Consider the following 23,943-nt stretch of genomic DNA (forward strand, 5'->3'; position numbering starts at 1 on the left):
AGGTCAAAATACGGCAATGCAAAGAGAAAAAAAAAGTTTTTCTAAAGCTTTATTTTTTGTGTTAAAACACAAGAAAAACTGTATAAATGTGGAGTCGCTGTAATTGTACTGACCTGGAGAATAAAGGACACGGGTCTGTTTTACCGCATATGCCCTAAAAACAAAACCCATACAACTACAGCACAATTGCATTTTTTTTTTAATTCCACCCCCATTTGGAGTTTTTTCCAGCTTCCCACTATATCAGATACAATATGTAATGGTGTCATTCGAAAGTCCTGCAAAAAAAAACAAGCCCTCAAACCGCTATGTGAATGGGGGAAAAATAAATAAAGTTATGGCTCCAAGTGTAAAAACGGAAAAAGGCAAAAACGTTAAATCACCAAGGGTTAATTATTTTGGACATATGCATGAAGGAAACTATAAAATCCCCCAGTGACGGGACGAAGCGCCCCCAGCCCCCGCACACACGGAGCCGCAGGACGCTGACGCCACATGTCTCATTCATAATATTTACATCACTGGCCGCTTATTTCGCCCGCACCAAGAGCTCCCACTCCTCGCACGTCACCGCACAGATTGCTTATCCCAAGTCACGTAAACACGCCCATCTCCGCAGCTATTGGACGCACAAAAGTCTTCCTGGCCTTCCATTGGCTCTCCACTGACGTTTCTGCCGCGCTCATTTGCATCTTCCCTCTCATTGGTCAGGGACGTTGACTCTCGGCTGTTGATTGGCTGAGTCTCCCGTGTAGCTCCTATTACTTTACTCGCAGCCCCGGGCGGCAGTTGGGCACACTCTTCTCTGAGTGAAAGAAGGTGCTGAAAGTAGAAGGCGCCGCGGGCACGGACACCCCGATCGGCGCGGAGTCAGGCAGCGGAGCCGGGGAGCACCTAGGAGGTGAGTGAGCCTGAGGAGCCGCGGTCAGATTCCCGCTCACATACTTTCACGGTCATCACCCGGGAAGAAAGATGGGGATGGCTGCCCGTTATGTACGCAAGGATCGGGGAAGTCCAGAATCACCTGATTGCGCAGGGGCGGGGCTTAGGCTGGCATCTATGTAGAGTAGGTCCAGTTGTGTCCAGTGACCTCATACACTGGAGAAAGGAGAGAAAATAGCTGGGGGGTGTTCTGGAGCTACACAAACATGGCATCTTCTAGATATAGTGTCTTATCTGTCCATGGGTTGTATCTGGTATTTCAGCTCAGCTACATTGCTGCAGTACCAGACACAACCTGTGGAGGGAGGTGGCGCTGTTTTTGGAAGAAAGCAGCAGCTGCAAAAACTACAACTGACAGACAAAAAGGAGTGAAGTGGAACTACAGGTCCCAGGGCACACTGGAGGGGCTTCAGTAAGAGCGGTGATTGGCTGAGAGGCACACTTGCTTACATATTGAGCGCGCTTGAAATTGTCACCCCAGATCCTGGTGACAGCGCTCTCTGATGTTTTTCCTATAGGGTGGAAGTTTTGATGTGATAGAGATATGCCATTGAGGGACTGATTGCTGACACCCCCACCGATCGCTAGGACGAGGAGAGAGACGTGCTCCCATAGTCCCATAGTGGGCGCTCTCTTCTTGCCCAGGAGACGGGACTTCTACTGAGCCTGTCTCTTGCAGCGAGAGAGTGGGGGATGTGAGCACTTCTCTCTCCTCAGTCTAGCGACCGGTGGGGGTGTCAGCACTCAGACCCCAAACAATCAAAGCTATTGGTACATCTCTGTCTCATACCCGAACTCTGTGCCCTGGTGAGCGGCCCCTGTGACTAACCCTCCAGTGCTGCCCTCTCTTATGTTCAGGAGGAATGTGTCCTGCTTGTTATTGTCACCATTGCTGACACTTCTACAGCCGAGGCTTCTTCTTTAGTCACAGATGTGGAAACGGAGACTCATCATCTGCCTTGAAGATAAATGTAAAAAAATATGTAAGGCTACATTCACAGATAGGATGGGGACCCATTCATTTCGACGGGTCCGCCAAAAATGTGGACAGCGCACTGTAGCCCCGCAAAAAAAAAAAAAAATAGAACATGTCCTATTCTTGTCTGTTTTGCGGACCGCAAAACACATACGGTCGTATAGATCTAGCCTAAGGCCTCTTTCACACGGGCGAGATTTCCGCGCAGGTGCAATGCGTGAGGTGATTGCATTACACCCGCACTGAATCCGGACCCATTCATTTCTATGGGGCTGTGCAGATGAGCGGTGATTTTCACGTATCACTTGTGCGTTGAGTGAAAATCGCAGCATGCTCTATATTCTGTGTTTTTTAATATAGTTTTCAGTTTTCCGCAAACCATACTCAATAGTAACTGTAGTACAATCAATTATGATTCATTTTGTACATAATCAGAGAGTATTGACATATTAACAATCTTTAGTCAATAGATGTACAATATCAATATTTTGCACTATAAACCTTTCCCCCCACCCATCCTCATTCCCCAAATTATGCTATTTCACGCACGCCGGCCCCTTAGAAGTGAATGGGGCTGTGTGAAAATCGCAAGCAAGTGCGGATGCGGTGCGATTTTCACGCACGGTTGCTAAGCAGATGATAGGGATGAGCAACCCCGGACCCCATTAAAGTAAATTCACCGTATTATTTTCCCTTATAACATGGTTATAAGGGAAAATGATAGCATTCTGAATACAGAATGCATAGTACAATAGCGCTGGAGGGGTTAAAAAAATAAAATAAATTTACATCCACTTAATCGCAAAGCCGGCATCGTCTTCTTTCTTCTTCTTTCAGGACCTGCAAAAGGACCTTTGATGATGTAATCGCACTCACCACGTGGTGACGTCAGCGCAGGTCCTGCTGAAAAAGTAGTGACAGATCTGCTAAAAAAAATAGATGACATCCGTGTGATGTCCGTGTTGCATCCGTTTTTTTGTGGATCTATTGTAACAATTCCTGTCCTTGTCCACAAAACAGACAAAAGTAGGACATGTATTTTTTTCCAGAACGGACTTGCGGACATACGGATACAGAATGCACAGAGTCATTTTTGTTTTTTTTTGCAACCCCATTGAAATTAATGGTTCCGCATACAGACCGCAAAAAAAAATGGAACGGACACGGACAGAAAATACGTTCGCGTGCATGAGCCCTTTATAGGGGAACAGGCCAGACTTACTATTGAAATTGCACCAAGAAACTGACGTGCAGGGTATGCATCGCACTTACCAAACTGTTCTACACTTTTCTAAGCATTTTATGTTTTGACTGACGGGGCGTGGCTTCACAGAAGAGGCATGGCTTTACTTAAAAGGGGGCGTGTTTAAATGCATAGAAAATGCGCATTTTTAGAGTAAAACTACGCCAATTTATAAGTTGTATAAACAGAATAAATCTTTTTTTGTGTATGGACACTTTTTTTTGCTGCGCAGATCAATTTTTTCGCGCGTGGACAGAAGTTCTGGCGCACAGACTGAGTTCTAGCATAAATCTGGCACAGGTTTTTATAATACTCCAGATTTATAAAGTTCCATGCACCTCAATAGTACATTTGTCTAAGGGCTCATGCACAAGACCGTGCCGTATTTTTCCTCTCCGCAAATTCCGGATCCGCAAAAAACGTGTGCCTTCTGCAATTTACGGAATGGAACAGGAGGCCCATTATAGAAATGCCTATTGTTGTCCGCAAAACGGACAAGAATAGGACAGGACTCATAATTTTTGCGGGGCCACGGAACGGAGCAACGGATGCGGACAGCACACAGAATCAAAATACGGCCCGTATACGGAACGCAAAATACGTTCTTGTGCATGAGCCCTTAGACTGTGTTCAAAGAACACCACAAAAAGTCACAAAAACCACAAGTGCCAAAAAAAACGCATGCAGTTATTGTAGCATTTTTACCGCTGTGTGTGGAGCCTTATCAATGTATTTCTACCATTTTCCAGCATAAATCCTTTGTGTATCCTATGTATTTATGAAGCCCCATTTTCGGACACTGTTGCGGGGCTCCAGGGTCACGCCCACCTGCATTTTCTGACTTTATTAGGCATTGCTAAAAAAATATCAAGGAACCTAAAAAATTTAGGAGCCAGATGAAATTTTTAGTTGCCAAATTTAAAATACATATAATGTAAATAAATACATATAATGCTTAGGAGCATGGGGTTTTCTAAGCTTCAGCCCACGCAGTGGGTCCATTCACACGTCCGTATGTGTTTTGGTACCCAGGGGGGGGGCCCTGGGTACCAGACCAACTGTGAATGGAGACAACACCCTTAGTGGCAATGCTCCATGAGAAAATAATAGGTACCTCCTAGAAAACCACCTAGCTAGAACCACTTTCGGAAGTGGTTCTTTATGAGTCAAAGTCCTGCTTTTTAACAAGCCTTGGAACGTGACCAGGGAAAATAGCCAAGCAAGATATGAGATCTGAGGAAAATCCACATCAAAATCTGCGACAAATTCTGCATTTTTGTGTGGAAATTCAGCTAAATCTACACAATTCGGAATAAACTACACAGCTGTGTGCATGTACCTTTTAAAAGGGTAATCTCACTTCAGCAAATGGCATTTATCATGTAGAGAAAGTTAATACAAGGCACTTACTAATGTATTGTGATTATCCATATTGCTTCCTTTGCTGGCTGGATTCATTTTTCCATCACTTTATACACTGCTCATTTCCATGGTTACGACCACCCTGCAATCCATCAGTGGTGGTCATGTTTGCACACTATAGGAAGAGGCGCAGGCCTCTCTGGTGGCCGGGACCGTGGGAGTGCTCATAGGCTGGTGCTTTTTCTTATTGTGTGCAAGCACGACCACCACTGATGGATTGAAGGGTGGTCGTAACTGTGGGAATGAGCAGTGTATAAAGTGATGGAAAAATTAATCCAGCCAGCAAAGGAAGCAATATGAGTATAACAATACATCAGTAAGTGGCTTGTATATCTCTACCTAATAAATGCCATTTGGCGGTGTGAGACAACCCCTTTAAGGTATCCATACACGACTACATATGTGGCCACCCTTGCCTTTCCTCAAGTTTCGTTAAAGGGGTTTCCGAAATTTTGATATTGATGGCCTATACTCTGGGTAGGCTATCATTATCTGATTGTTGGGGGACCAACTCCTGCCGTCTCTTTCTAGGCAAATGGAATTATGTTCATTGGTGCCGTGGGCTAGGCACAGTCCGCTGTACGTTGTACGGTGCTGTGCATGGTGAGCTTTACAACTGATCATCAGGGTTGACAGCAGTTGAACCCCACTAATGACGTATTGATGACCTATCCTGATTAGCTTCAGCGGGGATGTGGCCACAAGCAGCACATCACCGCTGAAGCTAGTCATCGGCTGGAGCCATGAATGTGACCACGCACCCCTGGATGTAAACAGTGCAGGGATGGGGGGACTACCCCTTCTTCATGGCCACCAATCATGGTACTGAACATAACGATTTGATTCTCTCCTATGCACATGGCCAGCAGGTGCCCTACTGAGTTCAACTGTATCGCCATCCTCAGGGCAGTTAAATACTGCGGCCCGCGCGGCAGTATTTTGTGCTGCATTGTGGTATTTGGTTCTGCTGGGGTGGTATTTTGTTCTGCACTACGGTATTGCTGGTCGCGCCTACTTCTGTTGTCCCTGCCTACTTGTGTTGCCCTGCCTTCTTTCAATTTGGACCCATCTACAACATGGGGCCACTTTTAATAATTTTTCTAGGGCCATTTTAAGGTCCCAGTCCACCCCTGCTCTGTAGTCATTGCAGTCCATAAACTAACTATGTGTGGGCCATGTAGCTACAGCCCCTGACCAAGATACAAATCACTGTAGGTTACGATCCTTCAGGACGTGTAGTGCAAACGTTATTTATTAATCCTGGAGAATCCCTTTAACAAAGATGTTCTGTTTCCTCGCTATGTTTTTCGTCAGTGAAACCGTGACCTTCCCTTGTATAAGATCGGTTGTTACCCCAGTGATTTTGAAGGAAATATTTCAATGATGTTTGTCTAAGCGTGCTGTTAATAATAAACCACGTCTGTGTGTGGGTTACACCGGCAGATCACTGTGTGGGATATTTTTGGAACTAATTTTGAACAAGATAATGATGGTTCCCATGCTTTGGGTTCGTCTATAGCAGGGGGGCACAACCTGTGGCCCATGATAATTTCCATGCCCGAGGAGTGGCACACATCTCAGCAGCATGGATGGACAAGAACTAATAGACCACTGTGTAACTGTCTCTGGGTCCTCATGTATGAGGAGAATGTGGTCCCTTGACCCATTTAGCACACCAGAAAGGAGTATATGAGTTAAGAGGTGACCGTCTTTGCATGTGGCTTTTTGCATTGTAGTTTATCGACCTTGTGAAATACAGTGCCCAGGATCGTCAGTGGAGGAGCCACATGCATTCATGGTCTTCCCCAGGGGTGGACTGGACATAGACTCTACAGGGAAATTTCCCAGGCAGCTAACCAAGACCTCCTCATGGATGCCAGCTGGGTACATAATGATCTGATGCTCTTAGAAAGAGATTCAAAAGAGAAAGCTCTTTAAAGGGGTTTTCCGAGATTTGAATACTGATGACCTATTCTTAGTATAGGTCATCAGTTTCTGATTGGTCCATAACCTAGGACACCTGCCGATCAGCTGTTTGAGAAGTCACCGGTTGTTCTGTGAGTGCCGCAATCTTCTTTCAGCTTTTCCTAGGCCAGTGACGACACTCTTCGATCACATGGTCTAGGCACAGCTCAGCCTCATAGAAGCGAATAGAATTGAGCGCGATACCAAGCGCAGCCACTATACAATGTACGACGCTGTGCTTGGTACGCAGGGAGAAGGCCATGACGCTGACAGGAGCCATGGTGCCTTCTCAAAAAGCTCATCAATGGAGGTCCCGGGTGTTGGACCTGGTCAGCGATCAGATACTGATGACCTATCCGAAAGATAGGTTTCCAGTATTAAAATCTCGGAAAACCCTTGTAATCAATGCTAGGAGCATCAGGTACTTATGCAGCTGGCAAACCACCGCAAGTGCCCTCCTGAGTTAAACCTTATCACTGTCCTCAGAACGATGATACAGTTGAATACTGTGATGAGGGTGGCAGTATTTTGTGTAGTACTATGGTATTTGCATCTGTTGAGGCAGTATTTTGTGCTGCACTGTGGTTTTTGGTTCTGCTGGGGTGGTATTTTGTTCTGCACTACAGTATTGCAGGCCCCATCTTCTACTTTTGTCCCTGCCTACTTGTGTTGGCCCACCTAGCTTGTCAGTTTGGACCTACCTACAATATGGGGCCATTTTTATTTTCCAGGGCCATAGTTCTCAGTCCTCCTATGGTCTTCCCTACCTCTCTAGAGTGCTGATTGAGGAGAAGGGGACCACTCTTCTCCCGGTAGTTTTGATATAGTTTTATCGCAGACCTTGATAATTGTTCAGTATGACAATGTGGCCATTGTAGCAGAAAGGAGTGTGCGCCCGGTCTATAGTGACATCTTCTCATAAGCTTCTGTTGTGTTTTATGTCCTAGAGCCGCTAAAATATACTCCATCCACAAGGAAAGATGACCCCGGCTCTTACCGATACAGCAACACAAGAACCTGGAGTTCGTTTCTCCCCTTCTCTTGGAATAAAGAGCTTGAGCGCCGATCTCAATGTGTATGTGGATAATTCCAAGACCAGTTCCAAAGACAGCAACTCTAGCCTAGCATATTGTGAATCTGCACTGTGCCTTCAGGAAGACTTTGCCGGCCTGCAGCAAGATGGATCACTTTCTTCTGGACATTACCAAACGGTCTTTGTATTGACCAGCTCGGATATGATTGTGCAGGATAATAGTAGCTTTCCATCAAAGACAGAGCAAGATGCTTACAGTCAGAGGTTCCTTGTACAGCACGATGCTCGCCCGTTGCTTACTGAAAGAAAAGTTAAGAGAGAACTTTTCCCAGGTACCGTCAGCAAAGTGCTAGCAGATGTCAACAAGCTATGGGATATATCTGTGATGGAAGATGAAGGGGTACATAGATTGAATGGACGAATCGATGGGGAAAGCCTTGCCATCCCGTTTCGTACTAATTCTGCTTTACCGGACATTAGGTGCATTTCACCTACAAGAGAAAAACTGCAAAAGGCTGTGGATAAGGAAACAGAGGCAAAGTTATTACATCCGAAATGTCTAAATCGGCAGCAGGAGCTCCTAGGTCGTGCCCAAAGGGCCAGGAAGCGCTTGCAGGTGCTATTGGCGAAATATGCAGTGGACCATTGTAGCCAACAGATAGGTGGCTTAGTGAAACGCAATATTGAACAGTTCAATGTACCCGGTAGCTCCGCCGGTGAGTCAGGTCCTGGAATACACTTAGATCCAGATCCGGTAGCAAGATGGACCCGAAGTGCATGCGTTGACTCTAAACATGGGTCCAGCTGGGTGTCTCCCACTGCTGCCAGGAGGTTTTCTGTGCCAACCACTGGGATTATAGGCAGTATTCAGCAGGCGTTGGACTCGGATGTTACAGAAAGCAGCTCTGATGAGGACTGGGATGAAAAACCTAAATTTACTCAGGACTGGTAAGTGAAATGTTAAAGGAAACTTGTCACCAGGTTTGTGTAACTATCCACCAGCATGGCTTTATACTGCTGAGGAATGGCGCTCTAAGCATGTCCGGTCAGAAGCCTCCCTTAAATAGGTATTCCCATCTGGACGTGTTATATCCACAGGCTAGGCTATAAATGTTCATGGGTGTGTGACCAGCCTCTATCTCAAGAATGGGGTGCCAGCTCATGGCTGCCGTAAAGGGAGAGAGTTCTATGTATTCACTTCAATGGTAGTTCTGAAAATGAGGAAGCACAGCGTTCCCATAGATATAGGGAGAGACGTGCATGCGCAGCATCTCTGTATTCACTGCGGGCACAAGACAAGACAGACCTAGTTAATGGACATTTTTGTCCAGATGGGAATAACTCTGTTATATTACAGTCTAATGGCATTGAGCTCATGTGTAGTTTGCAGATGAGAACAAGGCCAGTACACTGTGCATGCGCCAGATGCTGCAGGGCTGTTCTCTGGGCCCTTTTTCGGTGATTTACATGCAGCGCTCTCTGCATTATAACCCTCCCCCCTCTCTTTGAACCAAAAACGCAGAATCTCTCAGCTGAGCACCGTGCCCCTTCAGCTATGTTCAGTTCTGCTTCTTCAGGTAAGAGATGTACGGACTCCTAGACAGTATAACGTACATAGACTACTTTGCTTGCATCTCCAAGGAGAGCCACACACAGCTGAAGGGGCACAGCACTCAGCCGAGCCCTTCACCCTCTTGGTTTCACCGATAAATGGGGGTTGTAGAACTTCTCACCAGACAGAACTTTTGACTTGGAACAGAGTGCTGAAAAGTGTACAGCAATAAACAGGCCTTCCAATGACAGGCCAGGGTACGGCACTCCAGGTAGTGGTTAGGAGAGAGTAGATCAGTTCTGTTTCACAGTTGGCTGGACCATCCCAACCCTGCACTTCACCCCAGTGAGATACTAAGCAGGTTCAGCCACTGGCAGCTCCCCTGGGTCGTGCACCCATCTTTGCGTGCCTGCTGCGCGCTGCCACCACCACTGACCACCCAAACTAACACTTCAGCGGGAATGGTGACCTATAACTGGCCACACCCTGGACTTCTCCCAGGTGGGTTACACAATCCAATCACTGGCGTCCTCCTATCACTCCTCCTCTGTCACTCCTAGTGGGTTGTCTAGTACTCTTCCCAGGCTGTGCTCATCTCAAACTCCTCCCACTGTTACAAAACTTTATTATAACAGTTTTACAAACACAAAATGACCCAGCACAGTTTTCCAAGCATGATGGGCATTTTCTCTACAGCCTTACACCTTCCCCAAAGTTTGCGCTGTGCCGTCCTTGGCCACCCTGTAAAATAAAATGCAATGCACAACGCTAATTATAACATGCCTGTAACTTTAACCCAGTCCAAGGAACCAGTCTGCCTAACCCAGAGTCCACAGGTTAACCCCCATCTAGACCACGATGGAAACCTCCACTGACATTGGAACCGGCACCCGGCCTCCAGGTTCAGCCAGACACAGATCTCCTCTTACAATTCTGTGTTGAAGCCACAATGATTTAGGAAGGGTAATAAATGGCATTAAAAAGAAACAAAATACATTTTATTGTAGATTGTATGACACCCGGTCCCCCCCCCCCCACCCCCCAGAATTGTTTATGCATTTAAAAGGTATAAAACCGAAAAATTGGGACTAAGCAGCAATAAAGTTCAGGAAAAGATGGAACTAAATCCCAGGGACTGTTTCTGGGAATAAAGACAGACACCTTTTTTTTAATCTGGAAAAACCTCTTCAAACTAATTTTTCATTTCTGGTCTGTTAAACAGTGAAGTATTACATCTGCGCTCCCAGACAGCGGAACTTGGCTATTGGAACAGCGATTAAAAGTAATGATTGTTAATCTCAGCTACATCACTGTTCCTGCCAGTCTGTGTGAAGACTAGCGCCAGCTTACTGCTGCTAACGGGAATGTGTCACCAGGACAGACCCTTTTAATAAAGCTTATGAGAGGACTCCGCTGCACCCGCTGATCAATGCCCCGAACTCCCATTTTGGTTGCCGAAAAAGTTTTTTCTTTCTATGGGCAGAACAGAGACCCCTTTGCAAAAAAGAAATCGACTTGCATTTGAACAGACCGGATTGCACATGGCAGACCGGATTTGGAGCATATTTTGTGGAGTCTGCTCAGTCTCTGCCGCCTACACCATATACATGGCTCCATATAGTTTCAGGAGTCCTGCCACTTAACCCTTTAGATGCCATGGTCAATAGCGACCGTGGCATTCTGTCAGTTATAGGGAGCTCCCTCTGTCCAGTTAACTCCCCCCCCCCCCCTTAGAAAAACAAACCTGCAATTGTGGGGCGCTGATGTGTTGCCATGCCAACTGGGGGCCTAAAAATGCCGGCCATAACTGTATGCTTGTTGGGCTGTGCCACAGACATGGCATAATAGACTGCCTGTCACTGTTACCATAATAGAATATAATACATTGGTATACAATGTACACCACTGCCTTATAAAAGCAACCAACTGGGACAAAATAAATAAGAGTTAATAAACTTTGTTTAAACTTAATAACAGCAGCAGTTTTTTTCCTTTTCCACCGCCCAAAAAAAGATGTTTTCCCACAATACGTTTTTGACAAGTAGCTTCTGTCTTTTCCCGGATTGTCCAGATTTTATACTTAATTTTTTATAATATTTAAATTGGTATTTCGCAGGGACAGTGTAACCAAACAGAAGATGTGCTTCTCTGTGGTAACCCCTGAATTATAAACTTTAATTGATCAGTTCACGTGTGACTAGCATTTCCAGAAACATGCCCGTTATCCAAGGTCTCCCACGGTTAAGCAAACACATTCTGGGAAAGGTTGATTCATTATGCATTTGGGCAGTTTGTGTTACAGCAGTGACACCGAAACTTAGAAAGTGTAATACGAATGCAAAGCAAATACAAAACCCAAAATACAGGCGGATGACCAATGGACAGCGCTATTAGTCCTATAGCAGTGAATGGAGCTGTTGGCGGACGTGCAGTACCGCTCCATTCAGAGAGGCGACTTGGGGACCTCATTTTTAGGATCACAGGGGTCCCACCACTAGGTGATAAATCGTTTTCTTGGGAATCGGGATGACTCTTTTAACAACTGCGTGTTACCGTTTTTGTTTTCAGTGGGGTGAATCTCTGCATAGTCAGAAATACCCCTAGTGGTCACGCCCAGTAGTCAACGTATTAATGAATATTTACAGCACCTACATATTCTGCAAAGCTTTGCAGAGATCAATCACTCTCTGTCCCCAGTAGGGATCACCATTAGGGCTTGTTCAGAGGACCGTATATTTGTGTCCGCATCAGTTCCGCAATTGCGGACAAGAATAGGCATTTCTATCATAGGGCTGGCCATTCCATTCCACCAAATGCGGAACGCACACGGCCGGTATCTGTGTTTTGTGGATCTGCAATTTGAGGACCGCAAAACAGATACGGTTGTCTGAATGAGCCCTTAAAAAGGACTCTGTTATCAGTTTTGAACCTTCAGAACTGCTGACAGCACCAGGCAAGGGGCTTTGGAGAGCTGGATAACCATACCCACGTTCCCAAAAGTGCTCTTCAGGTGATCCCTCAACCTAAAGTTCTCTCTGCCGTAATCTCTCCCACAACTTCTCTGCCTTGTGTGACCGCTGTGGTGGTCTCCCAGCTGGACAACCGTCGCCCAAAACAGAGGGAGTTAGATGGGAATAAGCTCAATGCAGAGAGAACTTCATAGTGAGGAACCATCATCAGGGCACTTGCAGGAGAACCCTCCAAGCGGAATAAAGTTTCCTGCCCCTGCTTAGAGCTGTCAGCAGTTTTGCAGAGTCAAGACTGCTGATAGACTTTTTTAAAATTCTCCTATGTCGAACACAAACTAGGACACATTTTTGGAGAAAGTCAGTTAACCTAGCATTGGTTTTGAAGTGTGGGACAACATAAACACTCCATGCAGATGTCGCCATTGGTCATATATGAATCCAAGGAAACAATTTTAACCGCTGGACCAGGATCATGACTATATAACTTCTGCAATCCACCCTCAGAGCAGGTGCTTTATTAAAACGGGCGTCTACAACACCGCTCTTAATAAATGACCCCTATAGTGCGTGCCCTCTGAAATTCCCAGATATAATGTTATGTTAAGCTATGAATTGTCCAGATCTCTATAATCAGCTCTATGCTGACCCAACTTTCTCTGACCCCACAAGATTAATGTAAAAAATGGAAATCCGATATCATATAGTACATGACAATCTCTTTCTAACAAAGTAAGGACCAGCCCTGTACCTCACGTGGATCCAGAGACCTCCCCATGCATTGTTGCAATCGTTCTGCTAGATTTATTTCAAGCTGGCAGCTTAGGGGGTGTGCACTTTCTTAGGGGTCGTGTAGTTTCTACTGCAGCTGGTGGCAGTTAGAGGATGGAACGGAGCATGTGCATCCACCTCAGTGAGCAGGACAGAGAAATTAGAAAAAGAGCAAACAGCAGGTGGCGCTGTACAGGTAGATTTAAATGACTAGCTAAGGCTACTTTCACACTAGCGTTGTTTTAATCCGGCGTTCAATTCCGACACCGGAACTGCCCGCCGGATCCGGAAAAACGTGTGAAAACGGATTACATTTGAATCCTGATCAGGCTTTCGATCACAATGGAAAAATGCATTGGAAAAAACGGATCCGCCATTTATGGACATTGACTTTTTTTTCACATTTTTCGGGTTTAACATGCAAAAGCCGGATCCGTTTTGACTGAACACACAGGGCCGGATCCGGCGTTAATGCAAGTCAATGGGGAAAAAGCCTGATCAGGCGTTCAGTCAAAGTGTTCAGGCTTTTTGGCCGGAGGTAAAAATACTGCATGCTACGTTTTTCTGAAAAGCCTGATCAGTCAAAAAGACTGAACTGAAGACATCCTGATGCATCCTGAAGGACTGACTCTCCATTCAGAATGCATTAGGGTAAAACTGATCAGTTCTTTTCCGGATTTGAGCCCCTAGGACGGAACTCAGCGCCGGAAAAGAAAAACGCTAGTGTGAAAGTACCCTCACTGATTATTCAAAATTTTTAATTACATACAATTTCAAAAGTATTTAGGTCCAGGTGCAGGTTTGAAAACTAAAATATTTTTGGTCAGAGAACCCCTTTAAACTGTTGAATTGTATAAAGTGGAGACTGTTGGTAACTAGTAGAACCAAGTCTTGACCAACTGCACTTATTTATTTAATTTTTTTTCTACCACAAATGACGTCCTGTGTGGATGTACCTAGGGCTGCAGCTATTGACTATTTTTGTAATTGAGTATTCTATCGATTAATCCAACGATAAATTGAGTACTCTAATAACAAAAAACGAATTAAAAGAATATTTTTCTTTATAAAAACTCATCATCAGCTACCCCCTTGCCATCAGGCTCCCTCCTAGTGCCATCAGCTTCCCTCCCCCCTGGTGCCATCAGCTTCCCTCCCAGTGCCATCAGATTCCCCCCTCAGTGCCATTAGCTGCCGCCTCAGTGCCATCCGCTTACCCTCCAGTGCCATCAGCTTCCCCCCCAGTGCCACCATCTGCCCCTCATCCATGCCATCAGCTGCCCCCAATGCAATCAGCTGCCCCAATGCCATTAGGCTCCCCTCTAGTGCCATCACCTGCATCTCAGTGCCATTAGCTTCTCCCCCAGTGCCATCAGCTTCTCCTCCGATGCCATTAGCTGCCCCCCAGTGTTAGCGTTCCCCCTCAAAGCCATCAGCTTCCTCCTCAGTGCCATCAGCTTCCACACAGTGCCATCAGGCTCCCCCACCCTTAGTGCCATCAGGCTCCCCCCCTTCCTTTGTGCCATCAGCTTCCCCCTCTTCCTTAGTGCCATCAGCTTCCCCCTTGTGCCATCAGCTTCCCCCTTGTGCCATCAGCTGTCACCCAGTACTACCAGCTTGGCCCCAGTGCCACCAGCTTGCCCCGCAGTGCCACCCCCTCCTAGCCATGTTCCCAGCACCAGTGAAAAAAAATACTTACCTCTCCTGTAGGGGCACCGCTCTACATCTCGTCCATCTACTTCGTCCTGACGTCACACAGCGTCAGGTCCTAGTGCACGCTTATGTGCACTATGTTCTGATGATGTGTCAGGAGGAAAGTGCAGTGCGGGCCGGCGGGTGACCACAGAGCGGTGAGTAATAGCAAGCACTTCACACATGACACAAATTAATCCTCGATGCAAAAAATTTGCATCAAGGATTTTTTTGTGCCAAATTACTCGATTCAATTGAGTAATCGTTTCCGCCCTAGATGTACCCCAAGGTATAATCCACGTGGGGCGCCTACACATCCAGGTGTAATCTGCACTGAAATCTGTCATTGGTTCTACCGTTTGCAATGTATAGGGTGAAATCCGCCATAAAATCCATGACAAATCCAACATGTCACTCTTACGGACTTCACAGCAGATGCGGCACTGATTATATATTTTTGCTGTAATTGGAAGTGCACTTAAAGTTTTGTGTACAAAAATGAATTATTAGTGTTTCAGTCGGTATCGTTTTAGTTACTGCTGGATGGACACGAGCTCAGTCCACCGCCCTCCTTATATCTGTTTACTGGTCTCACCACCTGTTCAATTTCTCCTGGCCTGATATAATCCTGCCGTATGGAACAGCGGCCAGTACTGATTTGCCTTCTGGATAAGTCTGAAGGAAACGTTAACTCCTGGATTTCTGGTCAAGCAGTTGTCAGGATAGGCTTGGACAGAAGAACCTTCTGGTGGTGTAACCCTCATGTATGACACCACGTCTCACTGCTGTGGGGCTCGCCCTCTACTAGGTGGCCTGCGCTGCGTATAATTAACCGATGGCAAGTTGCAGCCTGCATATAGTTATAGTTTATTAAGCAAAGTTCACTTAGCAAAGCAGAATCTAAAAAGCAAACAGCTTCCTGCATGCCTGAGCCGCCTCAACGGCCCAGAGATAATGTCTCCTATGTAATGTTCTACCGGGCCGCTCAGTGGGAGGCCGCGGATCCTGTTAATAATGTGTTAACCATTTGCAGTGAGATTTAGATATTTAGTCCACAAATAGTGTCATCGGCTAGTATTTCAGTCTGGAGGAAGAGCATGTAGAGTTCAACCAGGGATGGGCCTTAGGTGGGTTGGTGCCTTATGTAGGACCCTACGTTGATGCACCCCCATTATCATGTACCACATAGTGCTCAACAATCACACAGTGTATAAGCTGCCTGGTCGTTGCCTCAATAACCTCACTCGGTGAATAAAGTAGGGAATGTAGCTGCATCCTATGTTGGGCATCAAGTGTAGGATTAGGGATTCATACTCCAGTTGGGCATCGCACAGGCTACACAATCTTAAAGGGATTTTCTGACTTTTTTTTATACTGGTGATCTATCCTCTGGATAGGTCATCAGTATTTATCTGGTGGGGATCAGACACCCGGGACCACTGCTGATCAGCTGTTTGTGAAGGCCTCACCACTAACCCTAGGTCAGTGAAGTCACGTGGCTTAGGTGCAGCTCAGTCCCATTCAAATGAAAAGGGCTGACCAAGCCTGTGCTGTGCTTGATGAGCTATGAGGAATCGGCAGCGCATACCCTGAGTTTTCCTGTCCGGCTGCTATGCCATGTTTGCAGATTGTAGGTAGGATAACATCATTAATGTCTATGGCTGAGTAGTGTAATGTGTAGTGAGGCCACACGCCCTAATCTCCCTAGGCAGCTCTGCAAGTGGTCCTGCTCACATTCTAGGACAGGTTTCTGGCGGCCATTTTAAATTATTCCTAAAGAACTCCTTTAACCAGCAATTGACAGACAGACAGACAGGTTTACATGGGCCGATATCCCTGGTCATAGTTTATATACCGTTATATCTAGGGGTGCACCGAAATTCCGGCAGCCGAAAATATCGGCCGAAAATGCACCTAATCCATTTCGGCCGATATTTGTACATATCGGCAGAAAATAGCGGGGAGGGACTGGGAGGAGGAGCTGGGGGCCGGTGCGTTCACTGTGCTCCGGCCCCCAGCTCCAGTAGTTATAAAAAGTGTGCAATTAATACGGAGTCTATTCATGAGGCCCCCTCTACATCCTACTCACAGGGCTGTTATCTTAATGCTGGCCGGCCGGGCAGACGAGCGGCAGCGTCACGACTGACGTCATGTGCCCGGCCTACTTTCTGAATGAAGGAGGCGGCGCAGGAATGTGACGTCAGTCGTGCCGGCCAGCATTAAGATAACAGCCCTGTGAGTAGGATGTAGAGGGGGCCTCATGAATAGAATCCGTATTAATTGCACACTTTTTATAACTACTGGAGCTGGGGGCCGGAGCACAGTGAACGCACCGGCCCCCAGCTCCTCCTCCCAGTCCCTCCCCGCTATTTTCTATTAATTGTACAATGGGGGGGGGGTCTGTGGATGGCACAGTTATGGGGTGGGGTCTGTGGATGGCACAGTTATGGGGTGGGTGGGGGTCTGTGGATGGCACTGTTATGGGGTGGGTGGGGGTCTGTGGATGGCACTGTTATGGGGTGGGTGGAGGTCTGTGGATGGCACTGTTATGGGGTGGGTGGGGGTCTGTGGATGGCACTGTTATGGGGTGGGTGGAGGTCTGTGGATGGCACTGTTATGGGGTGGGTGGGGGTCTGTGGATGGCACTGTTATGGGGTGGGGGGTCTTTTAAAAGTATTTGGGCAAAAAGGCAGTTTCGGTTTCGGTTTTGGTCAAGGGGTATCCTGAATTTTCGGTTTCGGACCAGAATTTTCATTTCGGTGCACCCCTAGTTATATCATTGCTGCTGATGGGGATGACTGTTACTACGATCATTCATCTCCCCCATGCAGTTTCTCCATTTGTCTGTAGCACATCCCTGTTTACACAGGGCCATGTACTAAAGGGAAATGAGGATCTTTTATTTATTTATTTTCTGTGCCACAGCATCAATTTGATCAGCCAACAATCGAGCCCAAATATTTGGGCTGATTATAAGAAGCAATGGTTTTTGTACGATTGTTTGTTCCCGATAATTGGCTCGGTCATTTGTCTGTATAAGGCTAATTTCAGAAGTGGAATAGGCTCCATGTGACAGCTGTATTTCCCGGACTGAACGCGGCTCCTGTGACACAATCTCAATGTAATTTGTAATGCTGTGTGTCCCTGCCCGGCCTCGGCTTTACTGAATAGTACTGACTGCATCTTGGGACCACAATTCAGTACAGCTGTGCCTGAGCCAGAATACACAGCTTTCTAAATCATTATAATGTGTTGAGTTTGTGTCAAAGTGGCAGCGGTCAGTCCGGGAAAGGAGCGTATTTCACTGACTGAATATGCTTGTGAGAATTTGGTGTAAATGTGTCGTTACTCTGCTGCAGCCATGTGCTTTATATGGGATGCCCCCTGAGAGCAGGGGGTACATTAGCCCATATTTTATCCATCACTGATCAATCATATGGACAGTTGTCAAAAGAACAGCTTTATGTTGGTGCTGTGTGATTCAGGATGGATGTATGTAGACCTATTGAGTAAATTAATTGGTCTCCGAGGTCATATTAAATGTGCTTACCAGCGCTTCTATTCCCAGCGGTGGTTTGGCTGAGTAACCTGCCGTGCCATGGAAACCCGGAGATGTCGTTCAGTGCTCGACCTATGTGGCTCAGGCTTTATTATGTTCTCCCTGCAGGACATTTGTTCTAATCGCCCCCAAAATTTTTCCCCTTAATTCTGGAAAAATGGTGTGAGGTCAACATGAGTGTCCACTCCACACTGCACTAATGTAGTAGTCTGTAAGAGCTCCCCTGCGATCCTGGGTGCCACAATCTCCGTGTTCCCCTGTGGTTCTCCCTCGTGCATATGTAAAAAGGGATTAAAAAAGTGAGGGCTAATCAAATGGTAGGGAATAGTTATCCGAAAGATAAGAAAAACTAGAGGCGCCAGTGGAGTAGGGAGTAAACGTGATCGGTGTGAGGACTGTTGGTTAAAAAGATAGATAAGATGAGAAACCGAAATTTAGAACATGTGGGAAGGCAACGTGTAAGCAAAAAAGAGATAGAAGTGAACGGAGGCGCTACATAATGGGCTCATAAACTGTACCCGTATGTTTTCGCCATATCGGTTTTTTATTTTATCCCCAGGAAAGGAGCGCCAAACCTTATTACAGCAAAGAAGTGGTGATTTGTGGTAAATAGTAGGATGAATAGCCTATTGAGGTTATAGAAAAGGTGATAACGTAATCGGTAGGTGTAGATAATAGGCAGGTCTTAACATCGCCAGGTGATGTAGGTTATAGTAATTTTTTATATAAACCTTCTTAAATGGAGGATAGGTTTCAAATAGCAATTGTTATGAACGATACATAAAAGGAATATAAAATTAACAAGTTAAAAGCTTATTGGCTCACTTCACTGGGGGGGTGTGGGGGGGTCCGTAGGATAAACTCAAGACACCTATGGAGCCCTAGCCACAATCGCCCGTAGAATGGTAGATATTGATGTCAGCACAGTCCGTGGTGGCTTCTGATCAATTTCTTTATTTAAAGATTCTGCCCAATGCGTTTCGGGGGTTGATTACAGAGATCCCCCTTCTTCAGGAGCAATAAAACAGTCATAAAAACAAGGTACAAAACAGACGTAGAGAGACAGTACTACCATGTCTCTTTAAATAGTGGTGTTCTCCCGCCTGAATTATAGTGTATGGACGGAAATGAGGTCTTGTGTATATTGGTTGTAGGGAGGGGGGGGGGGGGGGGGTGTTCCGGATAGATATCATATAGTTCGTGGGCCCAATGAATAAGAAAATAGGCCTCTGTGGAGCGCGGAAGTGGAAGGATAGGTGGAACGCACCCTAGATCATCTTAATCTACCCCAATAGGCAGATTAACGAGGCTCTTTACCTATAAACCTCCGATCCGCCAATACAATATAACCAGGTGGAGCGCATGTGCGTTCCACCTATCAGTATCCAATAACCTAAGCCTGGATCTAATAAAAGCACTAACGAGTCTGAGAAAAAATAGAGAAATGGTGATCAAGAGTGCTGATGAAGGAGGCGGAATAGTGATTATGGATGTGGATTATAATCTGAAAGAATCCCTTAGAGTACTTTCTCATACCAACAATATGAAAAAATGGCTTGGTGTTAAACAGGCAGGAAGTGCTCAAACCATATGCAGTTGTGCATATACAGTTGCAAGAAAAAGTATGTGAACCCTTTGGAATGATATGGATTTCTGCACAAATTGGTCATAAAATGTGATCTGATCTTGATCTAAGTCACAACAATAGACAATCACAGTCTGCTTAAACTAATAACACACAAAGAATTAAATGTTACCATGTTTTTATTGAACACACCATGTAAACATTCACAGTGCAGGTGGAAAAAGTATTTGAACCCCTAGACTAATGACATCTCTAAGAGCTAATTGGAGGTCCAATCAATGAGAGGAGATTGGAGGTGTTGGTTACAGCTGCCATGCCCTATAAGAAACACACACCAGTTCTGGGTTTGCTTTTCACAAGAAGCATTGCCTGATGTGAATGATGCCTCGCACAAAAGAGCTCTTAGAAGACCTACGATTAAGAATTGTTGACTTGCATAAAGCTGTAAAGGGATATAAAAGTGTCTCCAAAAGCCTTGCTGTTCATCAGTCCATGGTAAGACAAATTGTCTATAAATGGAGAAAGTTCAGCACTGCTGCTACTCTCCCTAGGAGTGGCCATCCTGTAAAGATGACTGCAAGAGCACAGCGCAGACTGCTCAATGAGGTGAAGAAGAATCCTAGAGTGTCAGCTAAAGACTTACAAAAGTCTCTGGCATATGCTAATAAGCCTGTTAGCGAATCTACGATACGTAAAACACTAAACAAGAATGGATTTCATGGGAGGAAACCACAGAGGAAGCCACTGCTGTCCAAAAAACAACATTGCTGCACTTTTACAGTTTGCACAAGAGGACCTGGATGTTCCATAGCAGTACTGGCAAAAAATTCTGTGGACAGAAAAACCCCAAAGTTGAGTTGTTTTGAAGAAACACACAACACTATGTGTGGAGAAAAAGTGGCACAGCACACCAACATCAAAACCTCATCCCAACTGTGAAGTATGGTGGTGGGGGCATCATGATTTATGGCTGCTTTTCTACGTCAGGGCCTGGACGGATTGCTATCATCGAAGGAAAAATGAATTCCCAAGTTTATCAAGACATTTTGCAGGCGAACTTAAGGCCATCTGTCCACCAGCTGAAGCTCAACAGAATATGGGTGTTGCAACAGGACAACGACCCAAAGCATAGAAGTAAATCAACAACAGAATGGCTTAAACAGAAGAAAATACGCCTTCTGGAATGGCCCAGTCAGAGTCCTGACCTCAACCCGATTGAGATGCTGTGGCATGACCTCAAGAAAGTGATTCACACCAGACATCCCAAGAATATTGCTGAACTGAAACAGTTCTGTAAACAGCAATGGTGAAGAATTACTCCTGACCGTTGTGCACGTCTGATCTGCAACTACAGGAAACGTTTGGTTGAAGTTATTGCTGCCAAATGAGGTTCAACCAGTTACTATATCCAAGTTCACATACTTTCTCCACCTGCACTGTGAATGTTTACATGGTGTGTTCAATAAAAACATGGTAACATCTAATTCTTTGTGTGTTATTAGTTTAAGCAGACTGTGATTGTCTATTGTTGTGACTTAGATGAAGATCAGATCACATTTTATGACCAATTTGTGCATAAATCCATATCATTCCAAAGGGTTCACATACTTTTTCTTGCAACTGTATATACAGGGGAGCAAGTCCTGCACTTGTGGCCTGTTACTAATGGCCATCCCCAGCAAAAATGCGTACAGTGGAGGATGCCTGCAGCGGACCACAAGTACCACAATAAACACTCTACACAAGATAACAATTATGTGGATGTGATAATTAATTTAACAATATAATAATATATGCAAAGACAGGTGCCCTCTGCGGTCTTACTAAACTCTCAAACTGATGTTAAAATTGAGAGATTAGAGAACATGTCCTACTACGGAGGACATGTCTGAGCCCAAGCACCGCGCCAAGGTTTCTCAAGTAGCTCAAAGCTTGTATAAACTGTTCAAAAATGACCCTACAAAAGAATTCCAAGAACTACTATTCAATCTGTTTGATACAGGATTTAATACAGGGGTCCTTGATAAAAAAGAAAGAGCATTCTTAAAAATACCTCATCCGGCTATAGCTCGCTTCTATTTTTTTACCAAAGATTCACAAGTCCCTTTCAAACCCACCTGAATGACCGATTATATCTAGGATTGGGTCTCTTACTTCTAACCTTTCCGAATACATTGATAATATACTCCAAAGATATGTTCTTCTACTACTTTCTTACCTTCGTGATACATCTCACCTTATTAATACCCTTGAATCAGTTCAGTGGGAGGAGAGTTATTTATGGGCTACATTAGACGTGACATCTCCATACAGCAATATAATACATACTTTATGGATAAAAGCTGTCAAGGAATTCCTAGATACCGACCCCCTCATACCGCAGACACAGAGAGACTTTATTCTAAAATCCATCGAGTTTATTCTGCAACATAACTATTTTGTATTTAATGACACTATTTACATACAAGAAAGGGGGACAGCAATGGGGACTAAATATGCCCCTTCGTACGCAAATCTCTTTATGGGCGTCTTTGGAAACCAGTGTGGTTTTCTCGAACATCCTAACATCAAATTTTACAAAAGTTATATCAATGACATTATTCTAACATGGGATGGAAATCCGAAAGATTTAGACTCCTATATAAAGGCAGTTAATTCTAACGATTGGAATCTGAATCTTACGCTAGACTGCCATCCCAGAGAAGCCATCTTCCTAGACCTCCATCTGATCACTTCCAACAATCAGATTTCCACTAAAACTCACTTCAAAAGCATAGATGCCAATAGCTATTTAGACTTTAAGAGCTGTCACCATCATAAGTGGAAAACCAATATCCCTTTTAGCCAGATGAAGAGGATTAGAAGAAACTGCTCAGAAGATGCCGACATGAAAAAACAGATGACATCTTAGATTCACTGGAAAAGGTTATCCTTCCCAATTTATCAAAGAATCCAGAAACAGAATCTTAAAGCGGACCTTTCATTAGTTTAGCCCTAGTCTAATTATGGTCTTACCTTATAGGGCGGCCCCCACTGATGCCACTATTTTTCTTTTCCAAAGTCCCCCCCCCCCCGTTCGTCCGCTGTTGGCCCCGTTGATTTCGGCGCCTTATATTATAATGTGCCGACTCGGTTATACTAGGCGGAGACTCGCAGTTTCGCTGTGGGCAATTCTCTTCTCCTTGGCTGTGAGCGCATCCAATCAGAGCGCACCGCTCTTAGCCAGGGAGAATGAGCTCCTCCCTTGCTAAGAGCGGTGCTTAGTCTACCCCCATAGGCAGATTAACGAGGTTCTTTAACTATAAACATCCGATCCACCCATACAATATACCAATATACCACCTATCCTTCCTCTTCCGCCCATCGAGCCCGGTGTGGAACGCAAATGCATTCCACTGCGGATCATGGCCCGGAGGCCTATTTTTATTATTCATTGGGCCCCCGAACTATATGATATATATATATCTGGAACCCCCCCCCACTACCACCAATATATTTTTACAACACTTTGGGATGCCCATATAGTTTTATATTCAATCTCTCTATTATTATACACTTGCGTTCCAAGGTGGAACGCAAGACCTCATTTCCGTCCATACACTCTAATTCAGGCAGGAGAACACCACTTTTTAAAGAGACAAGGTACTGTCTCTCTATGTCTGTTCGATTTATTGCTTTTGAAGAAGGCGGATCTCTGTAATCAACTCCCAAAACGCGTTGTAAGAATCTTTAAATAAAGAAATTGATCAGAAGCCACCACGGACTGTGCTGACATCAATATCTACCATTCTACGGGTGATTCTGGCTAGGGCCGCATCGGGCTCGATAAGTGTCTTGAGTTTATCCTACGGACCCCCCCCCCCCAGTGAAGTGAGTCAATAAGCTTTTAACTTGTTAATTTTATATTCCTTTTATGGATCGTAACAATTGCTATTTGAAACCTATCCTCCATTTAAGAAGGTTGATATATAAAATTACTATAACCTACATCACCTGGCGAGGTTAAGACCTGCCTACTATCTACACCTACCGATTATGTTATCACCTTATCTATAACCTCAATAGGCTATTCATCCTACTATTTACCACAAATCACCTCCTCTTTGCTGTAATAAGGTTTGGCGCTCCTTTCCGTGGGATAAAATAAATTAAAAATTCGGCGAAAACATACGGGTACAGTGTATGAGCCCATTATGTAGCACCTCCGTTCACTTCTATCTCTTTTGTGTTCTCCCTC

At 45.2% G+C, this 23,943-nt stretch overlaps 1 protein-coding gene across 1 annotated transcript in view; it reads left to right on the plus strand.

Moving 5' to 3' along the window:
- Positions 1–361: 361 nt before the first annotated feature.
- The window catches only part of KANSL1L (KAT8 regulatory NSL complex subunit 1 like), a 102,152-nt gene continuing 78,570 nt past the window's right edge, over positions 362–23,943 (plus strand). Inside the window, exons 1-2 of the mRNA XM_044303893.1 lie at positions 362–901; positions 7,496–8,529. Of these exons, the coding sequence (XP_044159828.1) occupies positions 7,529–8,529 (1,001 nt within the window). The 5' untranslated portion in view covers positions 362–901; positions 7,496–7,528. The remainder of the gene's footprint in view (positions 902–7,495; positions 8,530–23,943) is intronic.

This window comes from Bufo gargarizans, chromosome 8, assembly GCF_014858855.1.
Source record: "Bufo gargarizans isolate SCDJY-AF-19 chromosome 8, ASM1485885v1, whole genome shotgun sequence".
In the NCBI taxonomy this organism is placed as follows: Eukaryota; Metazoa; Chordata; class Amphibia; order Anura; family Bufonidae; genus Bufo; species Bufo gargarizans.